This window comes from Entamoeba invadens (genome assembly GCF_000330505.1).
Source record: "Entamoeba invadens IP1 unplaced genomic scaffold scaff_1105074725099, whole genome shotgun sequence".
NCBI classification, from domain to species: domain Eukaryota; phylum Evosea; order Mastigamoebida; family Endamoebidae; genus Entamoeba; species Entamoeba invadens.
The window spans coordinates 68,470-83,084 of record NW_004191622.1 but is presented as its reverse complement, the minus strand read 5'-3'; the positions used below and the strand labels follow the sequence as shown (position 1 = coordinate 83,084).

The 14,615-nt window shown below is 35.1% G+C and overlaps 6 protein-coding genes across 6 annotated transcripts; 4 read left to right on the top strand and 2 right to left on the bottom strand.

Moving 5' to 3' along the window:
* Positions 1 to 1,085: 1,085 nt before the first annotated feature.
* On the top strand, positions 1,086 to 1,694 carry EIN_467910 (hypothetical protein; the record flags this gene model as incomplete). Its single annotated transcript, XM_004182975.1, has 1 exon — positions 1,086 to 1,694. One exon carries the CDS (start codon positions 1,086 to 1,088, stop codon positions 1,692 to 1,694), a length of 609 nt encoding a protein of 202 aa, XP_004183023.1.
* A 289-nt stretch (positions 1,695 to 1,983) lies between these two features.
* Positions 1,984 to 2,671, top strand: EIN_467900 (hypothetical protein; the record flags this gene model as incomplete). Its single annotated transcript, XM_004182974.1, has 3 exons — positions 1,984 to 2,250; positions 2,292 to 2,550; positions 2,598 to 2,671. 3 exons carry the CDS (start codon positions 1,984 to 1,986, stop codon positions 2,669 to 2,671), a joined length of 600 nt encoding a protein of 199 aa, XP_004183022.1.
* A 144-nt stretch (positions 2,672 to 2,815) lies between these two features.
* On the bottom strand, positions 2,816 to 3,650 carry EIN_467890 (rab5, putative; the record flags this gene model as incomplete). The annotated part of the gene is made up of 3 exons (XM_004182973.1): positions 2,816 to 3,121; positions 3,264 to 3,349; positions 3,458 to 3,650. The coding sequence occupies 3 exons, from the start codon at positions 3,648 to 3,650 to the stop codon at positions 2,816 to 2,818; spliced, it is 585 nt and encodes a 194-aa protein (XP_004183021.1).
* Positions 3,651 to 3,937: 287 nt separating this feature from the next.
* Positions 3,938 to 6,508, bottom strand: EIN_467880 (hypothetical protein; the record flags this gene model as incomplete). The annotated part of the gene is made up of 1 exon (XM_004182972.1): positions 3,938 to 6,508. One exon carries the CDS (start codon positions 6,506 to 6,508, stop codon positions 3,938 to 3,940), a length of 2,571 nt encoding a protein of 856 aa, XP_004183020.1.
* A 512-nt stretch (positions 6,509 to 7,020) lies between these two features.
* On the top strand, positions 7,021 to 11,379 carry EIN_467870 (guanyl-nucleotide exchange factor, putative; the record flags this gene model as incomplete). Its single annotated transcript, XM_004182971.1, has 2 exons — positions 7,021 to 11,235; positions 11,290 to 11,379. 2 exons carry the CDS (start codon positions 7,021 to 7,023, stop codon positions 11,377 to 11,379), a joined length of 4,305 nt encoding a protein of 1,434 aa, XP_004183019.1.
* A 331-nt stretch (positions 11,380 to 11,710) lies between these two features.
* On the top strand, positions 11,711 to 12,706 carry EIN_467860 (hypothetical protein; the record flags this gene model as incomplete). The annotated part of the gene is made up of 1 exon (XM_004182970.1): positions 11,711 to 12,706. One exon carries the CDS (start codon positions 11,711 to 11,713, stop codon positions 12,704 to 12,706), a length of 996 nt encoding a protein of 331 aa, XP_004183018.1.
* Between the last annotated feature and the right edge of the window lie 1,909 nt (positions 12,707 to 14,615).

The following is a 14,615-nucleotide window of genomic DNA, read 5'->3' as shown; positions in this document are numbered from 1 at the left end:
GACTTTTTATTGAAATCTACTATTTATGTGGAGAAGCAAATTCGAATCGCTTCTCAAAACATCTTTTTGCGGTGAGTTTTGTCTTGACTTTTATTAAATTTTGCACTTCAACTTTTATTTTTATTTTGGTACCAGTTCCTTTTGAAGTTCCATTTTTACACAGAAATTATTAATCAATAAAATGTAATAAATCGGGTGTTTTCTTAAGTTTTTTTTGTATGGATCCAAAGTTCGAAAAGTGTAAAAAAGGTGCAGTTTCTTGACTCGTTTGAAACTTAACCACATGAATACAATTTAGCGAAAGAACAATGTTAATATTATTATTGTTTGATTTACAGGATTTTTTATTATTTTGAAAACGGATAATTAGCTTTGTTTTTGAAAAGCGGCTGTTGTGATAATTATAATAAAGGATGGACCAATCCTAAATATGGCTTCGGGAAAAATAGCAATTATTGGACAAGATTCCCGAATTTCTTAAAGTGACACATGGGTACATGTGGCAACACGGGGTATAAAAATAATGCGCCAAAAATCAGTAAATAACCGGGTGATTTGTTTATGATTTGAAAATAATTTTAATAACAAAGTGATTCTAAAAGTGAAGAAGCAAAAAAGGTTTTGCTTAACCACTTTTATTTATTATAGTTTATTAAAACGTAATAAATGATCAATTGTAATCTTTTGCACTGGAATGAAATGATTTATGGTTGTTTTTGTATTTAATAGATTTCAAGAAAAAGTCATTAAATTATTATTAATATTTATTATAGTTTAATCAATAATATTGGTATCAATATAATTACTAATAAAAAAGAATAAAAAAATAATAAATTTATTTTGAAATGATTATTAATTAAATTTTAATTAACTTTATTATATTAAATAATAAAAACTAAAAAAAAAATAAAATAACTTAATATTTTTATAACTAATTTGATTATGGTATTTCGATAATAAAAAATAGAAAAAGTCATTGAATGAGTTTTAAATTTTTATTTACAAATAAACTAGAAGACTAATAAAAAGAACCAAAATATACTATACAAAATTGTTATAAAAACCAAAATACGATCTGAAAAGTGATGAGTGATTACAATCATTTGTTTTCATCAATCTTTCAACTGCAATCCTCGATAAGTCGTATTGAATATGAATATTTAACGGAAGATGAAAAGTCGTTAGAAGACATTGCTGGTCGAGCACTCTTTAATTATCAAACGAACAGTTGTTCCAACGAATCATTGCAATGGTTGTCCACAGAGAATTGGTACAAACAACCCATATGGCGTGCAAAGGTTGTCGAGTTGATCACAAAAGGACTTATTGCTCCGTTCATTGAAGAAGAAGACGACACCGATTATAATGGGGAAGAGTATTGTGTGATGTGTGGAGTGTGTCCCAAAGACAAACGAATTGGATGGAATTGGATCAAATGTTCGACAACTAAAGGATCACATTTGATATGTTCATTGTGTTTGGTCAATGGATTCTTCGTGTCTAATAACTTCGAACAACTGTGTGGGTTAAAGTACAACTGTAAGGCCTGTAACAAAATCTCTAATATCATCTTCGTTCCACCACATAGAAACGCTTTCTCAGATCAATTCAAAAACGTCCAAAAGAAACGGGTCACAGGAAGAAGAGGAATTCAATTCTTAAACGGAAAACCAGTTGAAAATAGTAATTTATAGTTTTTCTTTAGTTCATTGATGTAAGTTGTAATTATTAAATTTTTTAATAATTATTGTTGTTAATATGAATTGATTAACATATATAATTATTACTATTATTTATAGTAAATTACTAAAAAATGAAAAAATAAAACTATAATTTATCTATATTTTTTTTAAACAAAAAAAATAAAAATAGAAATTTATGAAAAACTCATCCCATCACAATCCAAAAGATTGAGAATTTTGGAACGAACTTACATTTAAGGCATGAAAATATCCGAGAGAACAATTTGTAAACTGAAAACCAATGGACACTTCAACATCGTCCCCCTTTACAAGCACTTTGAACTCACTGTTAAACTCGACCGAACAGACAACTGAAGTCACTGAAACCACTCAAATCAATGGAACTCAAGAAAACAAAAATCAAATGTCCATCCCAGAAGTTATTGAGGCAATGACTAAACTGTACGAATATCCAGAAGATTATGTTGTCGAAAAATTGGGGATTACCACAACTCTCTTAAAAAAAGCCTGTCGGTCGATAGGGGTAAAGAGATGGCCTTATAGAAAAGTTTGTTTCTCGTAAACAATCAAGACTATGATAACCAACAGATCCTCAAAGTTGACAGAGAGATACAAAAGAACGAAACAATCCTTAAAAAAGAAATTCCAATTGAAGAAAAGGACAAAGTCCAAGAAAAAATCGCGAGGCTCAAAGAATTAAAAGACCAAATTCTTTTTAATCCAAATACTGACACCGGGTCAAGAAAAAGAAAACCCCAAACGATCCGTGTACCAGCAGAAATGAAACGTTTAGCTGTTTCATGTGAAGGCGACACTGTTCCAATCTCCAGCGCTTCTGTTCTCAGGTGTTTGTTTTTAACTCAACTCCTTTAAAACTTGTAAACTGACATTAAGTGGCTTTTGGGTTGGACTTTTGTTACTTCGAAGTTTGCGCAAATCAGAGTAACTCCGCCATAACGCAGAGTTAGTCAACGACACTCAAAAAGACTTGTATATAAAGTTAATATTTTGTTCATAGTTAGTGTTACACATCAACTGTCTAGTATCGTCCATCTATCTCATCTCTATTAGCAACAAAAAGAGAAAACTAAATGCATAAAAACTTCACAGAGTTAACAACATCCTTTTTTCTGGCCGTTGCGGTTTGAAATCACAACCTCGTCTTGGTCAATCAATCCCTTTTCAGTCTTTGGCAACTTGCGAGCAACCAAGTCAAATAACTCGCTCACGTTGATGTTGCTTTTTGCTGATGTCTCGATGTAGTCGACAGAAATACTTCGTGCGTAAGCCTCGGCGTCCTCTTTTGTCACTGACCTTGAGCCTTCCAAGTCACACTTATTTCCCACTAAGAATATCATCGTGTCATTTGCCGACTCTCTCAACTCGTCGACCCACTTTTTTGCTTGTGCATATGACGACTACTTGTCATTAAACTCAATAACCCATTTCAATGTTATTTTCGACTATTTCAAAATAACTTTTCTCACGAATTTTTGTTCAGAAATTTCCGTTTCCCAAATTTTACATTTCCAAAAAAGGCGTGTAAAGATAGCAACAAACGTCTGATGTGATGTCAAACACCACAAGTGCAGCATTACTCCCTCTGTAATACATAGGTGTCAACGAGTGATAACGTTCTTGTCCAGCTTTTTGTTATTAATAACACTATAAAGGTATTTATGTCTAATAAACTCCGTTGTTCATAAGTTTCATGTCATTTGTAGTTTTTAAGTTATTGATTTTTGAAGACAAACCAGTGTCCCAGCATTCAAACTTGATAGTGTCTTTATCGACTATTAGGGTTTTTGTCAAAAACGCTGCGCCGATTGTGTTCTCCTGGAATTCTTTGTACTCCCCTTTACAAACCCTCAGGACAATCGACGACTTCCCTACACTCGAATCACCAAGCAACACAATCTTGAATTGGTACGTATTTCCTTCAGTCATACACTCGCTTTAAATTAATTAGTTCCTTCAAATCCATTTGCAGTTGTTTTAATTTTTAGACTTTTTTTCGAGACAATTTTCCGTGTTTTTCTTCAGGTGTTTCTCGTGTTTATTCGGGAGGTTTTAAATACATAAATAGAACAAGTCTTGTATAGAATAAACTCTTTGTTATACTATTTTATATAATTAATATATTAGTATAAGTACTATATATTATAGTTTGCGTACTCTCAAAAGAAATAGAACCCATTACAAACAAATTCATTCATACATACAACATTGTTGTATCAATTGTATTGATCCTTTCTAAGTTGATACAACTTGTCTTGAGCCTCTTGCAATTGTCTTTGTAGCTCCAACACTTTAACTTCCGATTCCATCAAATTCTTCTTGGCAGTCACTGGGTTACTCGACACTTTAACACTTACAACCTTCTTAACACGAGAATCCAATATCCTCTGAATATGCGCGTTGACGTCTTTAATCACCTCACTCAAACAGTTCTCAAGTATTCTAAGAAGAGGCGAGTTGGGGTCTAAAGTCGCTCGAGCGGCAGCAACAAGTTGAGACGACAATGCAGAAAACTGTTTGAGAGCAGCAACAAGCCAGTCGTCTGTCGCATTTGTTTCTTCTGATATGGCCTTGGCCCACTCAACAATCTTTTTAGCGCAACTCAAGAGCCCTTCTTCCCACACTTCGTTGTCATAATACAAATTCGATCCTTTAGTCTTTCCACTTCTCAGGCGGTCTTCTTCACAGTCACCAGCTACGCGAATTAAATTATACAACTTGTCAAACACACCACTGATCTTATTTGTTGTCGGGTTAGCAGTCAGCGCTATTTTGGCAGAGTCCAAGCTTTGTATTTGTTTTGAGACTTCTCTGCTAATATCGACAAATTTGGTTCCTTTCACTTCATTGTCTGGGTATGTTGGTACAACGCTCGGTTCGACTTTTGGTGCACTCACATATTGTTTTGGCCCAATCACTTTGGGTTGAATAATTTGGACATTCTGCTTTTTCTGTTGGACATTTTGTGTATTTGGTGTTCTTTGCACGTTTTGCGCAGGTTGATAATTCTGAGCGACTGTTTGTTGTCCCAAGACATCGATTAGATCGACATTTTGTTGTGGCTGTTGTGAATATTGAAAATTGGTGAACCCATTTTGTTGAGGCATTGATGGGTATATTTTTGTATTGTTCTGTTGGCCATTTTGAGGAATGGTGTAATCAAAGCTTTGACAAGAGGTATTGGCATTCTCCACCACACTCTGTTGAACGTTTTGATTCAAGCAATTCACGTTATTATCGTTGTTGATTTCATTTCCGGTACCCAAAAAGTCAAAGAGTGGCACGTTCTGCGTTTGTTTCTTTCCTTGTTGATCCAACAGTTCTTTCTGCTTCGTCAATTCACAAATAAACTGGTTGACAGCCTCTGTGACGTCGTCTTTGTTATTGTTCATTCGACACACTCTCACCAAATTGTTTTCAAGTTCAACAACGTCACTCAAACAGTTCGCCGCAACGCCTTCTTGATTTCTCTCGACAACGCCTCTTGCATTGTCTTCGCTAAGAATGTGTGGGATGGCCAAAAACGTCTTCCAAATATGTGTCTTAATGTCCGGTACATTGTCGGGGTCTTCCAATTCCTTATTAAGGCAGTTGATCATCTCTTCGACTCGTTCTTCGTCTGAATTGGGTGACATGTTAATAACATCCAAAAAGCCTTGTATGCTCCGTGTCAGACTTCTTCCTGTATTAATCAAGTCCTCTCTAATCCTCAGTTGTTGCTTTTCGTAAATACCAATTTTTTCCTGACCAACAGAGTTCTGGTTTTCTACAGACGGTTGACTTTGCCTCTCATTCCGTTCAATCCCCGCCTTTTTGTTGAAATCTCTTCTCAAATTGTCATTTTCTTCGTTTTCTCTTCCGTCTGAATAAATTGGAGCCCTTGCCTCATCTTTTCTCCTTTGTTTCTCGATGGTGGAATTGAACGATTTCTCAAAGAGACTTTTCATCTGGTCTTCCCCACTAAAAGCGTTTGGATGTGCTTTGAAGTAGTTTCTTCTCTGTTCCTCTGAAATCTCGAATTTGGGAAGTGGTGGCAATACAGGTACGCCGATAAGAGACGTGATATACGAATTCTTTCTCGCTGCGTCGTACATCATTTGCAGACTCTTGTATATCTTTTCGAGTCTCCCAAACAAGAATTGGAACACTTCCGAGTTGTTGTTCACAAACGCGATGTTTCCTATAAACAGTGCAATTGCATTGAACAAATGGAACGAGTCATTAATGAGTGGGACTGCGCAGTCCAATTTAGTAATATCTGCGCCATACGAGTGAATGACGGGCAATGGAATGACCAACAAAGTGTCCATCAAGTCCATTAAGTACGACAAGATCTCAAGTGATCGTTTGTCCGTGTAAAATTCCTCTGGCACTTTCTTTGCTATTTTGAGTGCGCCATCGAAGAATGGGAACTTAATAATAAAGACAAAGCGAAGTTCCAAGTACTTCACATAACACTTCGTGAGCTTCTGGAGAGCGTACCATGCATTGAGGCGTTGTGTGGTGTTTGCCACTTGGTGCACAGTAGGAAGAACAGCATCAAGATACCCGCCACAGAGTGACGGGGAACCTTCGATAATGACTTTGTGAAGTGTAACAAAAGACTTATAGACCTTGAGTGGATCAAGGCATGACAATGTTTTGACAAGCTCCGAGTAAAAGGTAGGAACTCCTCCATTAAAGCTTCTGACTATAATGGTTCGGACATGTTTAGGCTTAGGAGGACTGTAGACACTATTACATGCTTTTTTTGTGGCAGTACGAGTCTTGAAATCGACGAACTGCATCGACTTTTGAAATTAAGAAGTTGTGTGAGGCTTTTATATGTCGTGAAACGTTTTGGAGAGAAATGAGCGACTTTGAGATTGTCAGTTTCGTTTTGCTCAAAGAACATTAATAAGAAATAAAATAGTTACTTTAACTATAAATTATACTAGCAAAAAAAGTTTGACGTTTTCAGAAATGCAGTTTTTGTAATTGTAACTTTTCTTTGTTTTTAGTTTGAAACATATTTTCCATGTGAAAACTGTCAAACTTTTTAACGTCTTTTTGGAAACAATTAAGTCCGTTTTGTACTGATTGAATGACAAATTGTATTTTAATAGTAAAAGTATAGTAAACATAATTATTTTATATTTCACTTTTTACCAAAAAAGAATTTGTATCGGACTTTGGAATTCTTCGACATGAACAATACTATTAATAAATAACAAATAAAACTATATTGAACTATACAAAACCAGACGAGAAAAAAGAAAAAACAAGAGCATAGGAAAACTCTTAAACATCCAACACAGATATGCAGTCTTCACCTTCACGTTCTCCTGTTGCCCCGCCGGACCCAATACCCATACCGGACCCCGCCTCGAAACAGTCTTTGTTAGTAGAGACAGTAGAGACTTTATTATATCGTGTGAGTAAAGAGGGTTCTATAGTGAAACAAGTATCGAAAATACTGAGCGAGCAACTTGCTGAAATCACGAGTGACACGACTCAATTTGTGACGTGCATCTTTCAAGATTTGACGCAGAACATATTTCTCCAATTATTTGATGCGATTTTACAAGACAAAGACCGGAAGAGTATATTGACTCATGTGGTGACTATCATCACACCAGACTTGATGACGCCACATACCCTCTCTTTGTTGTGTTCTTCAATGTTATCGATCTTACCGTACTCTTCCGGTGGTATTTTACCGATCATTTTGACCTCTTTTAATAACTTGTCGAAGTCGTTCTTACACGAAGAAGTCTATTCATTACTCATTTCAACACTTTTCGACTTACACTTGGTGTTACTTCCTAATGCGCAGGAGACGGCGATGGTCAAAGACTTAATTAAATCATTTCTTGTCAACGCCCCACTCTTGAAATTTCCAGAGGGAAAGATCCCCCCTGTCGTCTCGTTACTCACAACAGTCAGTCGATATGCCGTCGTTGATTGGTGCTCTCCAGACGCCGTGCGAACAAGAGAGATATTAGACAACAAATATCAGTTATCAATTGACATTAAAGCAAAGATTAAAAACGACGCGGAGAAACACCGGGAAGAGAAGATGAAGTACGTCAAAGGGTTATCTGAGGAGAATAAGAAGTACACCACTTCCCGAGCACACGCGCATGCTGTCAAGTGCATTTTAATGGTTTTGTCTGAGGCCGATCACACTCAATTGCAGTCGTATGACATGTGGAAACAACCCATAGTCGACTGTTTGATAGACAACGGCTTCACTACAGAGCCTCAGAAGTATATTCCCGCAGTCAAGATCTTTGTCGAGATCATGTCCTCGCCTATTTTACACTTAAAAGGCCTTTCTGTGGTATTGGACAGACTCTACTTGTTTGTGCTTAACTCGCAGATATCGACATCACAACAGAAACAGTTAACGTTAGAGATGTTAGTGTCACTGACTGAGAAGAGTGAATGTGTGTTGTCGATGTTCAAGTTGTATGACTGTAACTACAAAGCCCCAAATGTCGTGTACTCCCTCATTAAGACTCTTTCAGACGTCGTGGATGGCAAGATGAAGTCCAATGAGAAGTATGTGTCCAAGCAATTTGACATCGACAATCGCATGCGAGCATTGAAGTGTATTCTGAACATCATCGATGGTGTTTCCGAGACAATAGCGAGTGGGATAGAATACAAGAAAGAAGGGATCGAAGCCAAAATTGATCGCAAAGTGATGCTCGAACAGGGCATCCAAATCTTCAATAAAGAATATATCGAAGGCATCAACTTCTTTGTGAGACATTCATATTGCAAAGATAACAAGAAGGACATCGCGGAGTTCTTGTTAACGACGCCCGGAGTCGATAAACGGAAAATGACGGAGTACTTGACTTCCATAGGAAAAGAAGTCCCAGAAGTCTTAAATAACTTAATGAAAGACATCGACTTCACAGGAGAACGGTTTGATGATGCTCTCCAGAGGATGTTTCGTATCTTCTGTACCCCTGGGGAGGTACATATAGTTGATAATATCATTCCACGCTTTGCAGAGAGGTATGTGGAGTGTAACCAATCTCTTCATTTGAGTATCGAAGATGTCTCTTTATTAACTACTTCAGTCATTGGCATTGCAATGGATACTTCTAATAAGGAAATGACACTAAAGAAGTTCCAAGAGATGGTATCTGGTATTAAAGGAGATGTTGATATCGAAGGACTCTATAAAAGAGCATCGAGCGGGATGTTTGCGGTGTCCGACTGGCTTCTTGGAGTCAAGAGAGATAACACAGAAGACTTAGAAATGAAGGAACAGATGCTTCGGACGATGAGTGGGATCGACACTAATATGTTAAAAATACGGAAGACGGAAGATGAGACGTTCTCCTCAATAACATCTGAACTTGTCGAGATGTTCTTACGAAGTGTGACTTCGTCGTGTTGTGACATCTTTAGAAAAGCCTTTTTCAATGAAGAGACTGGGGACTTTGTTGAGAACAGTTTGAAAGGGATGCAGAAATTGATCCACTGCACTTCCATCTTAAAAATGTCTGAGAGTGACGACTTACTCTCCGAGTTATCATTATGGACAGTCTTATTGACACCAGAGATGATGCGTGCAAAGCACGTCTTAGCCATTCGATATATCATACAAATTTGTAAAGACGAGGGCATGTATATATTGAAGGGATGGGTGTCATGCCTCAAAGTGATTAGTCATTTAGACCACTTAAACCTTCTCCCGAAGCCTAAAGGAGTTATAACTGAGTTAAAGGAGATGCCTAAGAATGAGAGAGACATAGAATATATTGAGTACTTGGGGTGTTTCACCTTTGTGAATAATGACCTTCGCATCTCGAATAAACAGTTTGACCCGAAGACGTTGACGACGTTGAAATCTTTCTTACAGAAACAGATAGGAGTCATGAACGACATCTTTGCGAAGGAGGCGGTGGCTTCCAAAGAAAACTTCTTCTGCTTTTTGAATGCGATGAAGACGGTGGTCTTGTCGGAGATCAACACGTTGTGTCCGCAGATGTTCTTGTTCACGATGTTATTGCATGTCCTCTTGATGTGTGTTGGTCGCGAGAGAAGTGAGATCGACGACATCATTCAAATTGCGACGGAAGTCTACACTAAAGCGGGACTCCACCCACATGAAGTAGTTTCCGTCGAAGCTGTGAAAGCACTTGGAATGCTTCACGACAAGTTTTATAAGAACGATGACATCATCAACTCGTTGATTGTTATTATGGCGGATTCTCCTATAGAAAAAGTGAGAGAAGAAGTGATGAAGACAATCACTGACGTGTTAGAGAAACACGACGTCAACAAACACATCAATTGGACGGGGATACTCCATATCATCAATTTGGCTGGAAAAGACCGAAATCCAGTGATACTAAAACTTGGATTCTCAATGCTCCAGATGGCTTGCACACAAGCGAATGATACTGAGAATAAGGCCCTTGTTAAATATGGTCTAGCACTTTTCTCAAGGAAGATCTTGAATGAGAAGATGGCGCGGGATGTCATCGATATGTGTCGAATGTACTTAAAGGAAGACACGACACCGGAGGATATAGAAAGTGGCAATTTGGAAATCATGTATGCCCTCGGCGGAGTCATCGGAAGTCAACGGATTGAATGTGGAGCAGAAGCGATGGGTATAATGCGGAACCTATTTGACAAGATCTCTAAAATAGGAGTTGTCGAGGCTGTTTTTGATATTATAACACCACAGATCTATTTCAATATAGAAAACAAAGAAGATTGGATTACACCAATTGGGATGACTTTTGCGTTACATTTATTAGAATTAATTACTAGTAATAAAGCAGATATAGAAAATGTCGATATCATTTTAAATGTTATTCAAATGTTGGCAGTCAAAGGCGGAGATATTTGTTCGTCTGTCAATGACATATTGATGAAAGAAGTTTTCGAAGTCATGGTGGGACATCAAAATTGCGTTTTGGGAACAGTGAAAACAATTGAGTTTTTGAAAAATCACATCACGTCCGTCATTCTGTTACAAATGAATTCCAAAATCAAAACGCCTCGGAAAATTTGTAACGCCGATAACAAATGTTCGACGTGTAAAAACGTGTGCACACGTCATACAATGTTACCGTGTCTCTATTGTAATGATCACGTTTTTTGCAGCGAAAAGTGTCGGAAGAAATTTGGCAATCACAAAATGGCGGTGAAACATTTCGAGTATAATTCTATTAAAGTGAAAGATTTACAAAAGATATTGGCACTTGATCTTAAAATCGTTATGTTATTGTATAATAGTGTTTCCGATATAGTTTTGAAATGCAACGTGGACACACTCTTAGATCATTTCGTCAATCTCCTTGATGATTTTGCCGCAGGCATCGGGATTTTTGACAAGATTTTGGCAGACACGTTTAATATGTTACTCGAGTCATCAACAAAATGTTTTATCTCTTTCGTTTTGGAAAGTCAGAAATTCGAAAGACTCAACGATTTATTCAAACTTGACATAATCTTCGCTCAGATTTTGTGCGACTCACTCATTTTCGAAAGAAACTCCGTTGTTTGTTTTTAGTCTATTTAATAGTTTTATGAATTGTAAATAACTAATAAATAGCTCTCAGAAGTCAAAAAATCACTCGATGTGTCAAAATTGCCAACGACAGCAAATGGGAAGAAGCTTGCAACAAGATTGTTGACACTGTAATGAGACCTTCAATTATTATTATTGTTATTAATACAAATATAGTTTATAATATTATATTTTTTTATTTTTTTTTCAATAATAATTTTAATATTAATAAATTAATAATAATCAAATCTTAATTTGTTATTAGAAATTGTTAATATTTTTATTAAATTAAAAAATGAATCTAAATTAAACTTTTTTTAAAAATTCAAATATTTTTTGAAATAGAATAGAAATTTCGGATACCAAAGTGCGGAACAGACAAGAACAAAACCCACAAAAATGTACCCAATTGAATTCTCAAATGATATTTTTTCACAATCTCGAAAAAAATGAGAAGCGAGACAGAATGGACAGCACCCCACCGCCAAAAGATATTCGACATCCAAAAGACAATACAAAGGAGGTATACATACGTTTGAAGTCTCTTGTCGATCGCATTAAAAGTGAATGTGAGATTGAAGACATCGACAACACTGACCAGACTTTATTAAGTCTTGTTGACGAGCTTGAGGCTCTGTACAATGTAGTCAGACTACGTTCACAAGTCTCTCAAAAGTCCGAACTCCGTCGGTGCACAAAGTTAAATTCTCCTCGCAAGTCTAAAAAATCAGAAAACGTTATTCAAAATGTTATTCGAACTCAAGACGACTCTCTCCCACAAAGTGTTGACAACACCACTACGAACACACCGAACACCACACACAAGACTATTTCAGTGACAGATATCAACGCGCCATGTGGTATGCCTCAAAGTGACAAAAATGTTATTCAAAATGTTATTATGAGTTGCGAGTTGCAAGAAGAAACAAAAGAAGAAGTCACCGGCACATGCGAGCGGTGTGTGTTTGTTGGCGATGAGAATTCTGGGAAGACGCGATTGATACTTTCATATAACACAGAGAGGTACCCGCCACACGAGTTTGATAAAGTCGACGATCTGACGTTCTCGACGATCAACACGAAGAATGGGCCAACGAAAATTACCGTGGCAAATGCGATGGAAAATAAAGAACTTGTTGCGATGAGGAACATCTTGTATGCGTCCGCGAAGAGTGTTGTCATCTGTTTTTCTATGGGAAGTCAAGAGTCGTATGATGACGTAATCAACTTCTGGTTGCCAGAAGTGCGAAACGCGAAAGAAGGTCTTCCTATCATATTGTGTGGAACGGCGAGTGAGACTACTGTTGTTGCAGAAAAGGAAGTGGAAGAAATCGTAAAAAAAGAAAACATTTTCAGGTTTGTCCAGTGCAATTTTATGACGGGAGAAAACGTTAAAGAGCTCTTCGAAACTATTGGAAATAGTTTTGAAGCACAACAACAAAACGCTTGTGTTATTTGTTGATTGATTTGTTTGTGTGTGTTTCGATCGGTATTTATTTTGTTGATTATTTAATTTAATTTAATATACCATGAAAAGAAGTAGAATTTATTACAAATTTATTAATATTATTAATAAATTGTTATGTTCAGTTTTATTACTATTATTTAGTTCTTGAAATGAATTAATCAAAAAATTAAAAATAAATTATCAAAATACTATAACAATTGAATTGTAATTTAAGTAGTTTATTTAAAATAATAGTATTAATAATTCAATACTATTTTCTTATTAAAACTAAGATTAATTTCAATTGATAATTATAACTAAACAAGTATTTAAAACCCGATAATAATTATCGGGTCAACAACATCATTTTAGTCCAAATATTAATTCATAACTTTGTTATTTGTATCAATAAAAATGCTTTTTCGTCGCATTCCTCTTTTTTATTTTTTTCATTTTATTAAAAAAAGAATCAACTTTTATTATTTTTAAATTATAATTATAATAACAGTTTTCACTTTAAATACAAGGTGATAAAATATGTTTTCAATAGTACATAATAAGATAGAGACACTCATCATAATGAATAAAAATTATATGTATTTAAAAAGTTGTTTACATGACACATGTAAATATTTAACACTTTTTTGTTGTTCTGGTGTTTATTTACACAACTTTATTACTGGTCAATATTAAAAATTAACTATTATTTGATATAAAGTTGTTATTATCTTGATGTACATGTTACAATCTATCGCCGATACGTGTTGTTAATCCATTTTTAAATATCTTTTTTTATAAAATGCATGTCACTTACATTACATATACACATCAACTTATTTTAAACATTCATTCTAATTTACATAATGTGTGTTTTTTGTACAAAATCATTTATCATATATTGTTTGGCTTGTTAAACCAAACACAATTCGTTTGTATTATAGACTCGGTATCTTAGTCTGCACGCAAAAATAACATTCAACAACTTCTTTATATCTTTGGTGTTGTCTTTCTAAAATTTTTGTGTTTGTTCTACAATTGTTTTTGTTTATTATCGATTTGATATACTGTCTAACATATTTTATTAATTATTTATCAAGACCTCTATTATTTTCAACTGTTAATGTTTTTATGTTTTTATCACACCTTATCGAAATATGATATATATGTTAAACGTATAACACATTAAAGTATATAAAAGTTTTCATTATAATACCATTACTTCTAACCCGCGAATGGTCGCATGTTTTACACGTTTTTTTTATGAAAAAAATGTGTAAATATTATTTTAAAAAATAACACACTGCATGAGAAAGCCATGCAACCAATAATAACAATTATAAACAAAAATCATAAAAACAAATTAAAATAGATATTTTTGATTGGCTTTATAGGGGAAATTAAACAAGTCGCCATTTTTGCCAATAACCAAATGAGGTCTACGTGAGAACTATTTGTATAAACAGGAAATTTATTTTTATTGTTGATGCAAATATCCCGATATATTACTACCACAAAAATATCAATTTTGATTGTTTTAGAAATCAAATTGATTGATACAATCTTTACATTTATAAATTCGGATAGAGTGTTTAAAACAAACATGTCTAGCACATGACACACAAATATTTTTAACGGAATTTCGTTTTCCTTTAATTTCTTCTTTACAAATCGCACAATCAGAAGCGGTTTTTTGAATAAAAATGGGTTGTTTAATGTCATTCTTTGTAAATGTTTTCAAAAAATAAATAACAGCTTTTCTGGATCGTAGATTTAAATGATTCAATTTCCTCTTTTTAACATTGTTAATAATTAAGTGTATCGCGACATTTTCCATAATTTCAATTCTGTTAATTTTTGTTTGTGATGGTTTTTTGTTGTGTATAATTTGAGATTTCATGATAACGTACAAGTTGTTAAATGCCAG